At 49.0% G+C, this 21,207-nt stretch overlaps 1 protein-coding gene across 2 annotated transcripts in view; it reads left to right on the forward strand.

Moving 5' to 3' along the window:
* The window catches only part of TTLL11 (tubulin tyrosine ligase like 11), a 190,583-nt gene that overhangs the window by 21,157 nt on the left and 148,219 nt on the right, over positions 1-21,207 (forward strand). For both annotated transcript variants that reach the window (XM_037142176.2, XM_053656254.1), the window contains exons 2-3: positions 11,743-11,839; positions 17,978-18,111. In XM_037142176.2, the coding sequence (XP_036998071.2) occupies positions 11,743-11,839; positions 17,978-18,111 (231 nt within the window). The remainder of the gene's footprint in view (positions 1-11,742; positions 11,840-17,977; positions 18,112-21,207) is intronic.

Genomic DNA, 21,207 nt, shown 5'->3' on the forward strand with positions numbered 1-21,207 from the left:
TCGCTCCTGGACTGGCCCATACTGACAGGTGTACCTTTCCTTTACAAGAGCTGCCTCACTCACCTGGAGAGTTCTTAAACCCTGGGCTAGAGAAATGGATGACCAGAGCCTGCACATGTCTGCTGTATGCCTGAGCAGTTTCACACTAAGATTTGTTTTGAGGCTGATAGATTCTGGTTCTATTCAGTTCCCTCTCTGTTGCAAGACCCCAGCCCTGGCTGGTGTGGCTCAGTGGATTGAGTGCTGACCTGTGAACCAGAGGGCTGCTGGTTCAATTCCCAGTCAGGGCACATGCCTGGGTTGCAGGCCAGGTCCCCAGTAGAGGGCGCATGAGAGGCAACCACACACTGATATTTCTCTCCCTCTCTTCCTCCCTCTGTCTAAAAATAATTAAATAAATAAAATCTTAAAGAAAGACCCCCACAGTTCTCTTATATTCCCTTCACATCAAACCATATTTTATTCATTCCTCCCATATCTATTACTTACCAACAACAGCCCTGCCCATGTCAGGCACTGGGCAGGGCACCTGGAGTACAGAGAGAATTAAGATGTTGTGCCTGCCCTGGAGAGACTTCTAACCATGCCCCCATGCCCTTGCACAGGGAGCTCCTTCAGCCGAGACTACCTTCCTGGCTTCTGGGTCTGGCAAATTCCAGCTCACCAGGTTTCTACCAAATCACATCTTTCCCCCCAGAAGAGTAACTCACATCCTGCTTAGTGCCCCCATTGCCCTTTGACCATCATCTATGGAATATTTGCTACTTCGCATTATGATTTATTTCCAACTTCACATCCTAAAGACAGGGACTGTGCCTTATTCTTCTCTGAGTCCCCAGTGCCTGACCTTGAGTTGATGCATAATAATGTTTATCTGAATGAAAGACTAAGTTAATAAAAGAATATAACTATTATATAAGGTGTGTAGGAGAGCAGAGGTGGGGATGGAGCCAGAGAATAAAGGTGCTATTCTAGTATCTCTGTTCCCAGCAGGGGGAAAGGTGTGTTCATAAACGTCCCATCATGTAAGCCTTAAGATTTTAGGTCTGAAAGGCCAAGGAGAGGCTCGGGGTTTCTCTGAGTGGCACCTCAAATGTATAAGGTTTATTTCAAGTGAGAGTGGGTATGACCTTGATCCGTGTGAAACTCGTCACCTGGCGGTAGGCTAATTTCTATTTTTTCCTTGATTACTTTGTCATTTCTTGTTCTTTTGGGGGGGGGCGTTGAGGAGTTGTAGTGGTTCTTTATTTGCAGGTTCAAAGTTACAGACAACAACATTCTGCCCCCTGTGGACACCTTTAGATGCAACATTGGCATTGGAGAGTTTGGTTATTGGTTCTTGGTGCCCAGGATCGCCAGGAAGGAGTCCCCTTCCCTCCCTGACCCCGGCTCTTTGGTTCTCTCTTGCAGTAACCACTCAAAAAACGCACCCACCCTTTTTGCAGTCCCCTCCCCCCCTGCGACCTGTGACTCTGCACTTCTTGCTTACGCTTCTCTTCACTCCCGTTCCGTATTTCTAATCCCGTAGTTCCAATTCGATGTCCTGTTGTCCCCCTGAGCTCAGTACTTGTAAAAGATAACTGTCTCTCCCAGATGTACTCCCATTTCTATTCACTCTGTTGTCGTAGTGGCTCTACTGGGCACCAAAACCAGGAGGAGAGGGTTAGGCCTGGCAGAGGAGCCAGGCAGGTGCAGGTGCGCTGAGTCAGAGTACTGCCGCGGATGTGGTTCAGCACTCTGGAGAGCTCCCAGCGGAGCCCTGTCCCCGCCCTTCCCCTTCCCCTTCCCCTGCCCCACAGGCGTCAGCACCTCCTTATCTCTGGTACTCTGTGGTGGTTCAAGGAACCTCATTCATTTCTCCTAGGCTTTGTTCTCTGGGGACTGAGGCTATAATGGGGCTGAGTTCTGTCCCTTGCTCTACCGCCTCCTGGATACAACACCCAGACTAAGTTATCCAATTGCTCTGAGCCTGTTTCTTCATCTGTAAAATGGGACGGCACATACCAGTCTGCGGGCAGTGCTGTTGGGAGGGCTGATTGAGTTAGCACATGTTAAGTATGGAGCGCATAATATAAACTGATGAATAGTGGCCACACTTTTTATTATTATAGGGTCACTGGTATGACTGTATTCTTAATAGTACACAATGGTATGATATAAGGCAGTGGTATGTCTCTGGAGGATTACAGGCTGGTTTTAGGGGTCAGGAGGCACAAAGGAATTTAGGGGGGGCAGAGTCCATCCTTCTCTGGGTAACCACTTCTTTGTCCCTGGGGTACATTATTAAGACAGCCCTGGGTGCTTTTGGGTGAGTGCAAATCATAATCAGTTGTTGGAAAAGAAGAGCAGACCTTCAGATTTATGCAGAAAGGGAAATTTCCTGTGTGTGGCCAAATGGGAAACAGGCCTGAAGACGCCCACTAATGCCCACGGCAGCTCGGGTGTCCGTGGCCGCAGACAGAGGAGGCCTGGGTCTTCGGGCTCTTGCTGGCTCATTGCTTGGTCTTTGCACACACTTCTGCTCCCTGCGGGGAACTCCTTTTCCCCGTTAGTTTGGGCAGCTTCTCTCGTCCTCATTGAGAGTCAGCTCAAATGTCACCTACCTCTCTGAGCCTTGTTTGCCTCTTCTGTGAAATGGGGACATGCTGACTAGTCATAAGGTTGTGTGGCAATTAAGGTGACAGTGTGGGAGGAGGGATTAGCTCCTGGCGGTGTGCAGATGCTTAGTCAGGTGGTGACGACAGGCAGAGCAGCAATCTGCTTACATGTCCAACTCAGCCGCTGCACACTTGGCTCCTCAGTGGATGTCAGGACTGTTCCATTCTTCCTCTGCAGCCTTGTCTCTCTGACCACGAGCCCTCTGCTCCCACATGTGGAGCCTCTGGGCATTCCCTGAGCACCGCCTGGTGCAAAGGAATGACCGGCTTGTGTGCTGAATGAACGGAGTGATGTTCTGGCCGAGCCAGGGTGCTTTCCACCGGCTTTCATCGGGAGTCACCGTTGTGGGAAGTACTGACATGACCTGGGTGTCTGGTCAGCAGGGCGGAGCCGCCCAAAGAGGTGTCAGGAGTGACTTCAGGAAGAGTTGTTTAGTATCCTGGGGGGGGGGGGGGGTGGGGAACTGCTGCCAAAATAGAAGCCTGATTTGCTTGGTTCCCATTTCAGTTAATAAACACATTTAAAGTTTTGATGTGGAAGAGACTGGGTAATTGGAGGCCTTGCGGTGAATTGATATACTTTGCCCACAGTGAGGGAGTGGAGAGCAAGGAGCTTACTGTTGATCAGTTTGCAGAGTGTAGTGGAGTTAATTTACAACTGATATTCAAGCGCGTTTCCATAAGCTGAATTATGGTGGAGGAAGAGCCGTTGAACGTGGTTATTTCCTTGTTTGCGTCACCGTTATGACTTGGAAAGTGGAAGAAGGACACAGTGCTAAGTCGGCATCGAATCTTTTCATAGCTATTTGCTAAATAAACTGGAATTTTAATTAAAATTGCAAGCCAAGAGGTAAATCACTTCAGAAGTTTGTGAAGTTTTTCTTTTTCTCTTGCCTAATACAATTACTACTAAGATAGTTTCTTTACGGGTGGGAGATTGGGCACCAGAGTAAATAACTGGAGAAAATCGCCGAGGGGCACCGACATTTCGAAAGGGGCGAGCTTACCTTCCTCAGCTTCCAACCTGGGCTTTTTCCCTCCCCTGTAGTTAAATTGTTTGGGGACAATTTTGGTCTCATTAAAAGTATTGAGATCAGAAGCAGAAGCAAGGCAGGCAACAGGCCTTGCCACAGCTCTTCCAGCTGAATTCATATGAGTCAATTATAACGAGTGGATTTAATAAAAGAAATGCAGCCCACTTTGGTGATTAGCTCCATGAAGAACGATGGCAAGCTTGCCCAGAGTATCATATTTGCAATAATGAAGAAGTAGTGAACAGGAAAGGGAAACTTCATAGATCACAAGAATTGGTACTTTTCAGCAAAAGGCTGTTAATTACGTATCCTCCTGCTGTATTTATTGGCTCTATTAGAGGCTGAGTAATTATTGTCTTCTTGGGAAACCCACTGGAGCCAGACGGCGCCTTTATTAACTTGGAAGGCTTCTCAGTGCTTCTTATCCCCATGGGGTCCTTTCAGTTGCCAACGACCAGGAACCTGGAGGAGGTGGGACAGGAATGGCAGCCCGGGGGCATAGGAGAAGGGGCTTCTTTAAAGGGCACAGGGCCAGAGGAGCAGTTCTTACGCACTGAGCTGGTGGTCGCTTTTACTCTGTATTTTCGCCACTCCTATTCCCCGTGTGTTCTTTCTTGCCTGGCCTCGTCACCACCCCACCCCACCCCGTCCCCTTTCTCCCAGCCTCACCCTGCTTGGGCACTTCTCTTGGCTTTCTTCCTGCTGTCGAAAGGAGTTCAAGCCCTTCGTGATCCTCCCTGCGGCTCTCTCCAGCCTGGGCCCCAGGCACACGGGACTTGCCTTGCTCTCCTGGACTCCCCGCCTGGCAGGCTGTCTCCCCTCTGCCTGATTTCCCTTTCTCTTCCTCCCTGCCTGGCACATACCTCCTTCACATCAGCTCAAATGGCCCCCCTCCTCCTTGGTGAAAAGTCCCTCACTTCCAGCAGAATTTTGCTCCTTCTGGGCTCTCACATGTCACTGTGTCACACAGAATCACTCTCTGTTAATCTGCCTCTGCCCCTAGGCTAGCTCCGGAATCCCTGGGGCTGAGACTCATCGCTGTTCAGAGGTGCATTGTTTGAGGGCCAGCCTGCTTTCTTTCCCATGGGGATACCTGGGGTCTCTGCCTCTCTGCCTGTCTCACCAGGGGACTCAATTAGGTGAGGAACAATCCAGGAGGCAGTTGGACTAATTTAGCCCCTGCAGTGTGCCAGGCCGTTCGTGAATGTTCTTTCTTTTGCATAGTCGGAAAGCCTTCCCGCACCCACTGTGAGGGAGGCTTTGCTAGTCCTCTTTCTCAGTGATGAGACCAGGGGCCATAATAGTTAGCAGGGCTGAGATTCGAGTCCAGGTTCTTGAGCTGAAGGAGCTTTCATGCGAGTACAGGATTTGCCTGGAGGTTAGGTGCCTGCCCAGGAGACCTGCAAATACCCTGAGGGGACCTCGAGAATGTTTTTCCCTGTGGCTGGTCCTGGAACACACTTCCCAAGCTCCTTTGGGTAATATCTTACCAGCCAATAGGCAAGGGGTGAAGGGCGATGGGAAAGAACAGAAGTGAAGGGCGATGGGAAAGAACAGCAGGTTTTGAACATGCCCTGCACGCCGGGTACTCTGTGGGCAGGTCAGAGGTATCATTCACCCATCTTCCAACCCAGTCATGGTGCCTTTTCTCATCAGCCCACTTTCCACGGGCATGAGGGAGCTGGGCTCTCCGCTGGGTGGTGGGCTCTTCTCATTTGCCTGGGAGCACGGTGAGGCCATCAGCAGAGATGTGAGCAGCAGAGAAGGGGAGGGGCGTGACGGGGCTCGGCTTCCTTTGATTTGCTCCCCTTTGGCTGGTAGAGCCTTGTGGCGTCTGGTCACACCCTGCAGGGCTGGATGGATTTCCTCCAGTATTTTCTTTGTCTGAAGAAAAGTGTTACATTGGTAGTCCATCCTTGAAGGGCAGTTGCTCAGCCCTTTCCCAGTCTCGACTGGCCCTCTCCGGCCTTTCCTGTGCCACATTTTTCTTTGAAGTGCTCACCACAACTCATTTTTTTCACAGACTTATTTGCTCATATTTTTGGTAGCAGATTAACCCCTCTTTCCACCTGTCTGTCTTGGTCCAGTCCAGTCCAAGGAGCAGTTCTGCAGACAGACAAACAGACCAGCGTGACTTCACGTTCTTGTTTGCCACAGAGGAGCAATGGGATTGTATTTTTTTTCCTATATGCAAAACAGAAGCATATATGTAAGATACCTAGCACATAATTAGCTCTCAATAAAGAGTAATTATTGTATTCATTTTGAAGCCATATCAGTCTTAAATTCCTTTGTTCTCAGACTACTTTCTTTCTTTCTGACCCTATTGTAGAACTGGAATGGCGTATTCAGCTTCTATTGCTGTGTGACAAATTTCCCCCAAACTTAGCAGCTTAACACAACACACATTTGTTAGCTCCGTGGGTCAGGGGTCTGAGCGTGGCTTGCTCAGAATCTCTCTCGAGGCTGCAGTGCAGGCCAGGGCCTCGGTCTCTGAAGACTGGAGCTGAAGGGTCCAGTTCCAATCTCACTCATGTGGTTGTGGGCAGGGGGCTTTGATTGCTTACTTCTCCCCAGGCTCCCTCAAAATATGTGATGATGATGTGAAGATGATGAGAGGGAAGGGAGGGGCTTCAGTCTTTTTATAAAGATATGCTAATATCAGAAGCATCTTAATACCTGAATGTCACTTCTGCTGTAGCAATTAGTCACATAAACCACGCCTGTGACAGTGTGGGTGGTCTCCACAGGGTGTGAGCTCCAGGAGGCAGGGATCTCTGGAGGCTGCCAATTCAGGCGGGGAGGCGGGGGAGAGGACAGCGTTCTGTCCGGTTGGGAGGGAGTCACGTAAACAGAGGCCCCCTGCAAGTCGGTGGCTGGACCGCAGAAATCTGCAGAGTACAGAGCGGGCCTTGGAGAGGAATGTCGTAACTCTGCCCCGGGGACATCACTGAAAGCTCCCCGAGTGCAGGGACACCATGATGTTCCTATTTAAGAGCTGTCCTAAAGATGCTGCATATTTTGGTGGCATCTTTTAAAATTGAAGTTACTTGTTGAGGTGATTTTCTTGGACATTAAAAATAACAGCCTACCCTGTATTGCAGCAATTGGCTGTTTACAAAATGCTTTCCCACGCATTGTCTCAGCCCACATAACAGCCCTAGGAGGTAGGTGGGTTTTCCTCCTTTGCAGATGAGCTGCTGAGGCTTAGAGGGGCAGGGTCCTCAGTCAAGGGCTCCTGTGGGGTGTGGTGGGGTGGGGCTTGAGCCAGCGCCTCACCAGGCCAAGCCTGGTGCTCTGGTGGCTACACCTTTCTTGTGTCCCCCCTGAGCACTTCCGGCGCCTCATTTTAAAGCAGCAGTTTGGGTCATTTCCCTCAGCGGATGTATCACACATATGCTCGCCATATCAAAGCTTATTTGCCACTTTAATGCCCAATCACTTGGAAGATCTTCTTTTCATAAAGAAGCTCTAAGACGAAAATCACTTACCGAGTACAGAAATGCGAATTGTGCTTTCATCAGCATGCACTGTGAAATTGCACTTCCCAAAAGCGCTCGGGGGGCGGGGGTTTGAACTTGTTCTTTGGGCCGTTAGAAGAGGGACCTAAACGTCAGCTCCTTAAGCACAAAGTCACTCAAAGGGCATGTAATGATTTCAGTTCTTGCGTGAGCCTGGCTGTTTTGCAAGTGTGTTTAGTCCTTCTGGGCAGGAGGGAAAGGGGTTTTGGGTCCCCTCAGGTGTGGACGCCTAGGGAGGAACTTCCTTTGTGGCCAGTTACCACAGTTCACGTGTGACTGATAAATACCACTGTGGACATCACACAGGATCAGCTAGTCGTATGTGGTGGCTGGGCGCGTGGGCCTGGTAATCAGGCAGACTGGATTTGATTCTGACTCTGCCCTAGCTAGCTCCTTGACCTTGGGAACCTTATTAATCTCTCAAAGCTTTGGTTTCTTCCTCTGTAAATAGGATTAGTCCAATAGTAGCACCTTCCTCCTGAGGTTGTTGTAGGATTAAACAAGATGAGTTGTTTAACACATAGACCCAGTAATAAGCATTACAGAAATGTCGACAGTAATGGCAATGGTGATGATGATGATGTATTTGAGCAGCTGCTACTCATAACTACACATGTTCATTCATGAAGCACGTAGAAGATGCTGCTGACATGGTGTCTCTTAACAGCTTGAGGGTTCAGGGAGTCTCTGAGTCTCCCTGAGTAAATGGCATGGTGCTGACCTTGAAAAAGATGGGGAGAGGGGAGTCTGGGAAGCCTTGGTCAATTGGCCATTGCCCTGAGAAAATCTATGCAGCACTGCAGGCTGCAAGGGGCTTGGAGTACAGCCTCAAAGGGCCCCTTAACATTGGGGTGCAAGCAGACAGTTTTGGCTGTTATTTTATTGTGGTAAAATACACATACCGTAAAGTTTACCACCCTAACCATCTTTAAGTATATAACTCAGTGGCATTAAACGCAGTCACATAGTTATGCAGGCGTCACCACCATCCGCCTCCAGAACTGTTTTCATCTTCCCACACCGAAACTCTGTGCCCGGCAACCAAATACCCCCCATTTCCCCTCCCCCCACTCCTGGCAGCCACCATCTACTTCCTGTCCCTAGGAATCCGGCTCCTTTAGCTACCTCACGTGAGTAGAGCCATATGACATTTGTCCCTGTGTGTCTGTTTTATTTCACTTGGCACAGTGTCCTCAGGGGTCACCCTCACTGCAGCAGGTGTCAGGACTTCCTTCCTCCCTGACGCTGGGTGGCCGTCGAGTGGGTGTGGGATGTGTGCACCGTGGCTCGTTCATCCACCGATGGACATCGGTGGGCATTTGGACTGTTTCCGCCTTTCGGCCACTGTGAATAATGCTGGGAGCGTTTGTGGACCCCCATTTATTCGAGTCTCTGTAAGTCTTTTGGGCGTGTACCTGGAGGAGGAAGTGCTGGATCTTGTGGAAATTTTGTTTCCCGGAGGCTTTTACATTGGGAAATGCACGAGGGTTTTACATTTTCCACATCTTCATCAACACTTATTTTAATTTTTTTAAATAATAACTATGCTAATGGCTATGAAATGGTATCTCACTGTGGTTTTGACTCACTTTTTCCTAATGATTAGTGCAGCTGAGCATCTCGTCATGTGCTTATCAGCCATCTGTATATCTTTTCTGGAGAAACGTCTATTCAGGTCCTTTGCCTGTTCTTAATGGGGTTCCTTTTTGTTGTTTCTGTTGAGTCGTAGGAGTTTTAAAATATATTCCAAATATTGTTTTTTGTCAGACATATAATTTTCAGATTTTTTTCCATTCCATGGGTTGCCTTCTGTTGACAGTGTTCTTTGATGCAAAAAGTTTTAATTTTGCTGAAGTTCCATTTATTTATTAGTTTCTTTCTCTGTGCTTTGGTGTGATACCCAAGAAATCATTGCCAAATCCAATGTCATGAAGCTTATCCCCTATATTTCCCCTGTATTTTCTTCCAAGAGTTCTATAGTTTTAGCTCTTACGATTAGGCCTTTGGCCTATTTTAAATTAAGTTTTGTATATGGTGTGAGGTAAGGGTCCAATGTCGTTCTCTTTTGCACGTGAATATCTGGTTTTCCCAACACCCGTCGTTGGAAAGACCGTCCTTCCCCACTGCACAGTCTCGTTCTCCTTGTTGAAAACCATTTGACCATAAACACAAGGGTTTATTTCTGGGTTCTCTAACCGACTCTACTGGTCTGTATGTCTGTCTTTGTGCCATTACCGTGACGTGTTGTAAACTTCATTTTTATCGTTTTTATTTAGAGTTATAATGGGTTCACGGCAAAACTGAGCAGAAGGAACAGGAATTTCCTGTTGGCAGGAAAATGAGGTGCGGTTAAGAAGTCCTGGGACTGATGGAAAATTATGTTTCTCTGTTCTCAGTGTCTAGTACAGTGTCTGGCACATAGTAATTATTAAGTGAATGAAAGAATGAATGAATTTTTTAAAAAGCAGTTTCTCAAAACGAAATGAGCTAGAGGCCCCTCTGAATGAAGGGTTGATTTGGAATTCACAAAGGTGGCAAGCATTGAAGGGTGACCATAAGGATGAAGGAGTCACCAGTTCTCCCCTGACACGGAGCAGGTGTTGGTCCCACATTTCAAGCAGCAGAGCCACCTGGATCGCAGAAAACTTTGCTGGGTCATATACGCTTTCGAGAGCCGGCTCCCTGGGTAAGCGTATGCCCCTTCCCCCAGCAGCCCGTGCATAGGAAGAACATAACGTGTGCCGTATCTCTGTGTGTTTCTGACTACTGAATCAGTAACTTCGGTCCATTGGATGCAAAGAAAATGGGTGCAGTGCTGTAAGTTCTAGATGGAACTTGTTCGTGTGGATCGAGTGCGTCATAACATGTGCTTTGGCACAGCTTCGAGATAACGGGAACGATTTAGAGTGCTTGAGTCTGTGTGCCTTCGTTCTGACTGGGGGTAGTTGGAGAGCTCCGAGTGGCCACCATTTTGTTAGTACTGCTGGGTTCTCCCACTGGAATCGAGCCCTCGAAACCTGGATTAGATAAAAATTCTGATCGACCGTAGTCTCAGAGTGGGAGGGCCAGATGATTTTATTTACTGTGTTGGCATTTCTCTTCACTGGGACTTTAAACAGGCAGGTTCTAAATATGAACTAACATGTTCCCCAGCATTTGGAAACTTTGATAATTCTGTAAATGCAGAACTAGATCAGATTTGATTAATTTGATAACCTAGGCTGTAGTGGAAAGGGCGGGCCCTTTGGTCTCAGTGAGGGAGACCCTTTGCTTGTGCAAAAAGTGGGTGTGCTCTAAGGCTGGCTCCTAGGAGCCAAGGACGGGGAGGACAGCGGGCTCAGGAGGGTCTGCGTCTAGGACCCAGGAGCCCTGGGAACTGAGGTCACTCGGGCTGTGTCTCCGGGGCCCCAGGGTCTCACCTCTACTTCTGCCCCTGCACCTGCTCCTTTCTTCTCTCTCAGCAGGTCCTCTGCCTTCATGTCTGTGTGACGCAGCCAAGCACAGCTGCCCGGCTCTGGCTTTTTATCACCTCCAGTCCACGGCCAGCCAGGGCCGCCTGGCATCTGGTTTCCAAATTCCTGGGGGAATCTGGTGATCTCATCTTGAGTCGGATGACTGCTCCTGGTTTGTTCACTTATTTATTCAAAATGTTTTACTGAGCACTGGCTCATGTTTCTCAGTTGATTGGCGTACCCTCCCATGACCGAGGGGTTGCAGGTTTGATCCCCGGTCAGGGCACACACCTAGGTTGTGGGCTCCATCCCTGGTCCAGGCGCGGGTGTGTGTGACCCCTGCCTGCACACATGCAATGCTTGGTCTGGGCCTGTATGGGAGGCAGCGATCAATGTGTCCCTCCCGCATCGATGTTTCCCTCTCCCTTCCCCCTCTCTAAAAGCAATGAAAAATTGTCCTTGGGTGAGGACTTAGAAAAAGTCTTTACTGAGTGCCAGAAAGTGTTTTAGGCACAGGAAAATGTATCCGGCATCCTGCCCTCCTGGACTCTGTGTATGTGTGATGTCTGTGTGTGTGTGTGTGTGTGAGAGAGAGAGAGAGAGAGAGGAAACTCATTCTTTGGGGACTGGGTTAAGAGTTACAATTTTCACAGAAAGAGAAGTATGGCTTAGGATCCAGAGAGATCTGGATTCAAATTCTGATTTTTCTCCTTACCAGCTCTGTGTGACCTTGGACGTATCGGATTACCCTTCCCAGCCCCAGTCTTCTCATCAATAAAATGGGAGTAATCCTTTCTGGGTAGTCATGTGTATTAAAATGGAAGGGTAAAGTCGTCAGTGTAGTGTCTGCCACACAGACTCAGAACCGCATCCCTCCCTGGTCGTGACCCTGAGCAAACTGCTTAACCCGATTCTTCTCCTGTGAAATAGGAAGGAGGGTCAGCTGCCTCACCCGCCCACTGCGAGGACCGAGGCGTGTGAGGTGTGCCAGGGCGCTGGGCACGTGTGCACAGCACACGTCAGTGTGGCTGCCGCTCCTCTTGCTCGTTATTAGTCACGTTTTTTCTCTTTCTTCTAGTTCCCTTTTGGCCGACGCTTGCCATGTGACATCTACTGGCACGGTGTTTCATTTCACGACAGTGACATATACTCCGGTCAAGTGAACAAGTTCCCAGGTATCCGCTGCTGCCGTTGGCGTGTACAGGTGTTTGCAGGGCTGAGTCTGGGGCGCACCTGTGTTCAGGAACAGGATGTGCTCTGAGATCAGACGCGGGCCTTTTAAATGGGACTGGCTGCCACACTGCCGCGGTGCCGCCACCGTGGCAGGGGTCTCAACTCAGAGGGGTCCCACCGAGGGTTTAGAGATCGGAGGCTCAAAAATGTAAAGAGACAGGCTCTTCCAGTCTAGTGCCCCTGCTGCAGGTGCGTGACTTCCACCTTGCTGGTAGAGATGCAGCACGGGGGTGTCGGGGATGCTTTTGCATTCTCCAAATGAAAAAACAGAAAAGGCCATGTTACTTAAATAATTCACTGAATAAAGTTCTAGGACTGTGTCACAGAAGCAGGGTCACAGTTTTCATTTTGTTCAAGCATCACACGTGGAGGTGCCACTTTAAACCACGTGCACCTGCCCGCCGGGGAGCCAGTCCCGGTGGCAGGGAACCTCCGCTGCTGCCCGGGCCGTTGCCCAGTCAGACTGACCGGCCGGAGGACTGCGGCCTGGAAGGGGGCACGGCTGACCCTCGACGATACCCGCTCACCCCGCTCCCAGCCTCCCCCTCCGCCTCTTCATTTTGTTTTAACCTCTGCCGCCCTCTTCTGCGGTGGTTGCTGCTCCTTCTTTTTAATGGCTAAGGGAAGAGGGGCGGTTCCGGTGAGCGGAAGTGCCGGGGGAAGGTGACCTTGGGTAAGCGGGGTCTGAGCACAGCCAGAGGGTCTTCCGCTAGTTTTCAGAAACTTTAACATGCTGTTCAAAGCATGTTATAATACAGTGATTTTTCCAAAGGTCATCGCCCCGAACCCCATCCCTCATTTAACAAAACCACGATGCAGATGTTTCCACGTGGCCTCCCAAATCTCAACCACGATTATGTATCATTTTTTCGTAGTTTCGCTCCCAGTGTACTTGCCTGATAGGAGGTGTTTTCTCTCAGCATTAAATTGTGTATGCTTGTTCTAAAAAGGGGAATCAATCAATTTTTTTTCTTCGGCAGTCCATGCTGCATCTGTAAGAGAACACCCCTCAGAACACCTGAGATCCATACACTGGCTGGTTGTGCCCCACCTGCCCGGGAGTTTTCTGCTGAGCGAGCAAGTTGCCCCCAGCCACACGTGGCTCAGACTGACTTAGAAGAACACAGGGCAGGAGACAGGGCTTGCCCACCGGCCAGCCTCGGGCCTTTCTGTCCAGTGGAGTCTTCACAAGGGTTCCGAGGACTAGTGTCTGTCCCCTCAGGTGTGAGCTCGGGGGCAAGGAGACAGGGCCCAGGTTGGTGCACGTCCGGCAGCCCGAAGGAGCCAATATCTGGTGGAGCCACTCCACAGCATAGCTTCCAGGGTCCCCCCCAGGGTCATGCTCAGTGAGTGACAAGCATCACTGCACTCAGGGAAAGCCCGGAGCTCTGGCTTCCTACCAGGTGTTTGTGCAGTTTGCCGATCAGGGGTCATTTTAACCATATGCTCTGTTTTCTAGTAGCACAGCTAACTTTCCTCTTTATTGGTTTCCCGGGAAACAGAGCTAGAAAATTAACCTGGGGTCGAGCCGGTCCTTAGAGAAGGAGAGGGTTTTGTTACGGGACGAGAGCGGTGTTCGCAGCCAGGGTTCATGTGCACAGCTTCATGGGATAGCTGTTATTTTCTCTCTCTTGCTCAGAAAAGGGGACTTTTTGATGCCACTAACGGACTCACTGGGACGTCAGGAGAACATAATTTGAAAGAGACCAGTGCTTTGAATGAGCACAGAGTCCCCAAGATGTGAATCATCCAGCGAGGCTTCACTTACATTTTCCCCTCGGCCCGAGCCGCATCTAACAGCCGAGAGAAGGGAGAGAGTCTGGCTGTGACTGTGCATTCAGAGCACAAATTAGAAGCCGGGAAAACGCCCCCGCAGGACAGGTTTCGTGAGAGGTGACAGAGGGACACTCACCTGAGAGCAGTGAGTCTGCGCCATCCCACGGTCCACGTGCCGGCCATTAGGACATATAATTTCCACTTGACTGGCAGCCGCTAATGAGCTCTAACGACACAGCAGGCCCTGGAACCTGCGGGCAGAGGAGCGGTGTGGCCGCGGCCTCTGCTGCGGGAGAGACGGCCGTCCTCAGCAGCGGGCGAGCGCAGGACAGCCTGTCCTCCGGCTCCAGTCTGGGCCCGGGCTTGTCTTCTCTCACGTGTCCCGTTATTTAAAACACGCGTTTCGTACGCACGGGATGGGACTTGCACTGAGTCCCGGTGTCCAGGCCAGGCCGGTGTAGACATCTCCTACGCCGAGCGAACGGAAGCTTTCGGATGTGCCCGTGGAAGTGACTTACTGAGTTTGTGCAGCACGTTAGCATTGAGCCGCTTTTCAATGGGCAGTTTCCTTCCAATGTTACTATATCTTAGCCAATGAATTAAGACTTTCTATAAAAATAATCTGATTGAGATGTGTCTCAGAGTCCAGAACTGTCCATTCTTAGCTTACAAACAACAGCCTTTTGGTGAATTTCAGGGTCTGAGATGTTGACAGCATGTGGTGGGTGGTGCCTGAGAGCCCACCCTGGGGAGGGGACTTTCTGTAAAGGGTGGGCGTGTCCAGGGAGGGACCCACGGGGCAGCCATCTGGCAGGCACCGGTTTGTGCCGAGGACACACAGACAAAGAGAAAAGCATGTAGGGAGGGAAGTGTAATACAAAATTTGTGCTGCGCCAGAGGAAGCTTGGGATGCCGTGGGAGTTTGGACCGAGGGCATGTGACCCCGCCCAGGTTTGCTTGGGGGACAGGCAGGGTGACAGATGCTTGGGAAGATCAACATCCAAAGGCCTGGAGCCTTCAGGGTTGGATGGGACTAAACCTAAATCCAAAACAAGGGGGCAGAGCTGGTGCCAAGACTAGACCGAGCACACAGCCCCCTCAGCTGAGGGCAAGTGGCCCATGGTGGTTAGAAAGGGTCAAGTGTAATAGGCAGGGACAAAAGGTCATGGGAAGCTGCTATGGAGTTTTTAAGCCAGAGAGCGACATGGGACAGCTTGGGTCTTGGAAAGGTCAGCCAGAGGGGGTGCACTGGAGGTGGGTAGAGAGCTAAGAGGCAGCCTCAGCGTCAAAGCAAAGGTGAACTTACTGGTGGTGATGGGATTGGAGAGAAGAGGCTGGATCAAAATGTATTGTTTGCTGCCTGAGGACTATAATGTGTTTTTGTTATAAACGATATTTGTGTTGAATAATGCTCCCAAAGCAGCTCAGATTTTATTTTGTTCTTGGGTATTTTTTTTGAGCCCGAGGATCAAGCTGTTACCTTCTTGGGTGGCTCCACACGGGATGAGACCCTGGAGGCCCGAGGCTTTGGTGGAGCAGAAACAAGCCAGGCCCAGAGGGAGGGGCAGGACGCTCCGGTGTGAGAAGCTCCAGCCTGAAGAGGGGGGTTTTCCCAGTCGATAGGGGACCTGCCCAGACAGGGGCATCTGGGGACAGGCCTTGATGAGGACCCCAAGCAGGCAGCCAGGCTCCAAAGAACCTGTTAGTGGGCGCCAAAGTCACAGGTGGGAGGAGCCCCGCTCTGGCAGGGTAGGTGTGGGGGAAGCAGGGAAGGAGCATTGGAGAGAACAAGGCAGAGGTGTTGCTAAGGCCGCCACTCAGGTACCAGGGACAAAAGACAGGTTGTTTCCAAAATTTGGGGACAAAGCAATGGAGCCTCAGAAAAACAGTTTAAATCCTCCATATTTAATTGGACTACAAAGTTGGGGTCAAAGATTGCTTTGCTCCCAGTCTTGAGAGGAGCTGGTGTTAGACTTAGAGCTTCCATCTCAGGTCAGATGGGTCCCAGAGCCCAGGGCAGGGGTCACAGGTGGGGTCAGGTGCTGCAGCTGCTTGGAGAAGAGAAGCAGAGTCTGGAGCCAGCATAGCCTGGCCATGACCTTCCTGTTCACATACTTACTTTGGGAACATGGGCTCTGGCTTAGCTAGAAGGCCAGGTGCTCTTGTCAGCATCTTACTGAGAGCAGGTGGCTCTCCCCACACCTGTCTCTGAGCCCCTGCCAGAGGTGGGGATGCCAGTAGCTTCCTTGTGGGGTCCGGTGAAGGGCGGGAGACATTCTCCTGGGCAGCAGTGGGTGGCAGCATGGCCAAGATGTGGTGGAGCAACAAGTCTTTGGTGGGCAGCGGGTTGGGGGAGGTCTACACAGGTGCCTTCTGCAGACAAGTGTTCAGGTGGCGTCAGAGCTGAGCTGCCTACAGCCGGCAGGCTGGAAGTGTCTGGGAAAAGCAGCCACCACCGGCTTCTAGGGCTGCTTCCGAAGTTGGCTGTTTTCAGTAGAGAGCAGCCTGGAGACAGACACAAAGGTAACCTTGGAAACGGATCTGTGAGCTCGTGTGGGGCCCACTGGTCCACACCTCGAAAGGATACATTGGGGATCAGTAATGAGTATTCAGTTAATTCGCTGGACCTTGATTTTCACGAAGCTTTTCTGGAACATTCACTGTGCTCCTGTTCTCACGGCACTTCTCTCTTGGGGCTGCGTGCGTCCCTCTGATCCGCTGCAGGGTCTTGGAAGCTTCCCCTGTCACAGCCCCGTTAAAGTACAGGAAATACCACAGCGCTCTGGTCGGGAGGCGGCATCTATTTGATGTGAGGTGTTTAAAACTATATGGCAAGTTTTTCATTTAAAACTAGAATTAAAATCCTCGCCAGACACAAGTAAAAAGTTTCCAAGAAAATTGAAAGTGTGTTTCTCATTCAGCTCCAGTGTTTATAACTCCAAATTTCTAATTTCATGGGGGAATAAAAAGGAATAGCTACAATTTTCCTAACCCATTCTGATTTCTGGGAAGCTCAGAATGGTGTCTTCAGTGAGTTTATTTATTTATTTATTTTTAGTTATATTGAAGAGTCCACATGAGAGCATAGCTTATTAGTACTTTTTAAGCTCCTTTACTTCTTACTTAATCTTTCTCTATATCCTTCTAAATAAGATCTAAGAACCAGGGCATTGACAATCTTGAAGCTCCAATCTTTAGATTTATTGCCCTTTTAAGTGTGCCGAGGGCAGCAAGAAGTAGGTTATTAAAACCTTCATCCTCACATGTTTGCCCTTTGCTTCCCGAGCAGGGGCGTTTAGAGAAACTTCGTCCACCCTCATTGTGCCCATCTGGGAGGTGTGATAATCCAGACCTACCGGGCTGACACGAAACTTTGTTCTTTCTGTTAAAAATACCTTCGCTAAGTAAACTTCCAGCGTTGGTGATGGGACTCTGTGGCTCTGTCAGGGTGAAAGCCTCGCTCAGTCCCGGTTTTTATTGGTGATATTTGCTTTAAAAAGAAACATGCTATAATGTAAAACAAATCACTTAAAATTTGCCAAGGTAAACACTCAGTTTCTTCTCTTGTCAGAGTTATTAAAGATATGACCAAAAAAAAAAGTCCCCCATTCTTTTCAAATGTTTTCCAAGTGAGGCATTTCAGTTCCCTCTGGATAAATTAATGAGATTTGATCCAAGTTGGCGCCGATACTTCCTACCGAAGGGCTCGTACGGATTCTGTTCCTGCGCCCGAGACTATCAACTGTGTCGTGATATCTTTTCCCTCCTGTCCTCACTTCAAAGAGACAGATTTTATGTGGAAAGGCATATATTTTTTCATTTTATACCTTTAATGCTCATAAAAGGTTAAAACAAAGCAACTTAATTAAGCTTCACATAATGTAAGCAGAGTCCACTAGATAATATTCTCTAGGGTGTAAGACAGAAGGAACCCCAGAAATATGTATGGTGGCCCCAAGTTTTAAAAAAAAGATATGAAATTTTAAGTATGAGATATAATGCTTCTCTTTATTCGTTGTCTAGGGGGCTGACAAAGAACGGAATAGTAAGCTAGGTGGAAACTTATTCCTTCAAATTGATGTCTCATTTTTATAGGAAAAAAATCACCTATTGCCTCCAGTTTTTTGTTGATTTGGTAGGTCTTTCTAAACCATGGGTCACCGCTGTGGGGAGCACCCCGTACCTTTTTTGAATCCTGCCTGAATAAGCGACTGTGTCGTTAGGTGCTTGTAGAAGTCCCAAGTAATGGCGTTTTACAGCGGGCGGCGTGTGTTGCGAAAGCCTCACGGCTCTCTCCTCCCCAGGCATGACGGAGATGGTGCGGAAAATCACCCTGAGCAGAGCTGTGAGAATCATGCAGAGCCTCTTCCCCGAGGAGTACAACTTCTACCCTCGCTCCTGGATTCTGCCCGACGAGTTCCAGCTCTTTGCCGCTCAGGTACACGCCACTCCATCACCGTGGCCCGGGAATTATACTGCAGTTTCAACCATGTCCTGGGCGCTGGGGCAAGGGGTCCCTGGGAAGCTGAGGCTGGTCCAGGGAGTGTTGGATGGGGCACAGTAGGTTTGGCAGCCATCACGGCAGATTGGGGAATTGAACAGGTAAGGCAACAGGTCGGTGAACTGAAGAAGTGGGTGTTGACACCAGGAGACAGTTCGGACGCTGACATTGGAGCTGTATCCCGGGGTCAGCGTTTGGGGACCCAGAGAGACAGAACTGGGACAAGTGGCTGAGCCCACAAGGGGACTGGGACTAAACAGGTGAATCTGAAGGTGTGGTCTCCCCAGCATCCAGTGGTGTAAAAGGGGGAGCTTGGGCTCTGTCTCAGGGCCAGGGGCTCAGTCTAACAGACCATGGACGGGGGACCCTTCCAAGTGTCCTGCTTTAAATTTGGTCCAGAGTCAATTTTCAAGCCACCCATTCCATGTCACAGCAATATATCTGAGCATGAAATACTTTGGAAATTTCACCATAATTGTGAAACAGAACCAGCGGGGAAGCTGAATTCAGAATTGTCATTGTGGTTAATGGTTGTAACTGGGATTGTTTCAAAGCCTCTGTCAGCGGGCTGCACGGCCCATCCCACGCCTCTGAGGGTGGTGACAGCAAGTACCCACCTAACCGCGATGTGGGTGACCCCACTGACCGGTCCTGCTGCCTGCATTGTGCTGCAAGAGTAACATTATTTCTTCTAGTCCTCACAGTAAAGTTGGTCGTATTGATATTATTATCCCCATTTATGGATGAGGAAACTGAGGTTTTGAAAAATTAAGTGACTTGCTTGAGGAGTGGGATTTAGACCTAGAGCTGATTTCAAGGCCTGTGTTTTTATCATCTGTTTCATTGCCTGCAGGTTGTTTTGGTTTTTAATAGCAAATCATGAAACTTGTAATAAAATTATAACTTGTAAGGCACCAAAAGAGCTTCAAGTGGTCATTTTTTAAAGGAAGCTCTCGATGGGATGAAGTCACGTGGGTCTCCCAAAGTTCATTAGAGCATTAACTTAAAATGAATGCACTTTATTATATGCAAATTATCTTTCAATTAGGTTAATTTTAAAAAATAAAGTGAACTGTTAGCTGCTCCCCATACTGACCCCTCAGTTTCCCACTTGTGTGGTTCTGCTCCCACCTTCCCTTCCCATTTCTACAAGTCTTTCTCTGACAATTTTGCAAGGCTGAATTTCAGTGGCATTCCAGCCGCGCCTTTGAAATCAGGTAAATGAGAAGGGTGTTTCCCTCCTTTCCCAAAAGTTCCTCTGGGCCTCTTTGCAGCCGTTCTGGGCCGCTGCTGGTCTGCATTCTCACCACAGGTTAGTTTGGCTTATTCGGGCAGTTCATGTGCACGGAATCCTCTAGTATGTATTTTTCCGAGTCTTCTTTTTTCTTTCAGAATTACGTTTTTTGAGATTCACCCATGTTCGTTGGGCGTGTCGGTAGTGGGTATGTTTTTGGTGAGGAGTGTCCTGTTGTGTGACTGTACCACAGTTTGTGTATCCACTCCCCAGTCGGGGGGGCACTAGGGTCGTCTCCGGTTTGGGGATTTCATCAGTAAAGCTGCCTGGACCAACTGTGTACGTAGGAACTGGGGCGGCAGGAAGAGTGTTGGGAGTGAGGCAGGTGTGTGTCTGGCTCCGTAAGAAGTGGCCGGGCCGTTCTCCGGAGCGGTCGAACACTTCACGCTGCCGAGGCTGCACACGGGAGCTCTGCCCGTCCCACACCGTGGCCAGTCCCTGGTTCTGTTGGTCTGTTGAATTTTAGACTTTCTGGGGGATGTGTACTCACAGCTCTTCATGGTTTTAATTTAAAACCTCCCCGATGTCTAGATGTCGAGCATCTTTCCCTGTGCTTGTTGTCTGTCCGAATATATATTTTTAAAGATTGTATTTATTTATCTTTAGAGGGGAAGGGAAGGAGAGAGGGAGAGAAATATCAATGTATGGTTGCCTCTCGTGCGTCCCCTGCTGGGACCTGGCCTGCAACCCAGGCATGTGCCCTGACTGGGAGCCGAACCCGATCCTCTGGTTCATAGCCCTGCGCTCAATCTCCTGAGCTACACCAGCCAGGGCCAAATATTTCTTATTAAACGTCTATTCAAAATGTTTGCTCATTTTTGTTAGTATTTTACTGTTAAGTTGTGAGTTCTTTGTATGCTCTGTGTACAAGACTTTTGTGTGTGTCGTGACGTATTTGTATATGTATTGTGATATTTCCCCCCACTTTTCAGTCTTAACCTTGATTTTCCATTCTTAACTGTCTTTGGAAGAGCAAGTTATTAATTTTGATGGTTTAATTTATCACCTCTTAATAGTTTGTGCTTTTGTGTGATATCCAAGACATCTTTGCCTAATTAAAGGTTATAAAGATTCGATGCTTTGTGGTTTTTTCCTAGAAGTTTTACATTGAGCTCTAAGATCCATTTCAAGTTGGTTTTTGTGTATTTTACAAGATTGGGGTTGAAATTTGCTATTTTTTATGTGGATATTCTGGTGTCAGCACCTTTTGTTGAAATGGTCATCATTCTTCCATTGAATTACCTCAGCATCTTTGTGGAAAACCAGTGGGTCATACATGTTTTGGCCTGTTTACAGACTCTGTTTCATTCCACTCTTCTGTGTGTTTACTCTTCCACTGGTAAAACCTCGGGCTTTACAGCTGGTCTTGAAATCAGTGATGCCAGTCTTTTTCTGCTTAGTTTATCCTCAGAACTGTCTGGCCACTGCAGGCCTTTTGTATTCCCAGGTCGATTTTCCAATCAGTCTGTTCCACCTCCACAAAGACGCCTGCTGGGATTCTGGCGTCGAGTTGGGTCTGCGGGTCGATCCAGAGACAGTGGGCATGCTAGTGGTGCTGAGTTACCGCTCCGATTTTCTCTCTGTTTATGTCTTCCTTATTTATCTCAGCAGTGTTTTTTAGTTTTCCCCTGCGTGTTTTCCTTTCTTATGCTACTGTAAATGATATTTTTGAATTTCATTTTTCTATCATTTGTTGCTAGTTCTAGACATCCAACTGACTAATTTTGAGCTTGTACCAT

Source organism: Artibeus jamaicensis, unplaced genomic scaffold, assembly GCF_021234435.1.
Source record: "Artibeus jamaicensis isolate MK-2021 breed Jamaican fruit bat unplaced genomic scaffold, CSHL_Jam_final scaffold_1964, whole genome shotgun sequence".
Lineage (NCBI taxonomy): Eukaryota > Metazoa > Chordata > Mammalia > Chiroptera > Phyllostomidae > Artibeus > Artibeus jamaicensis.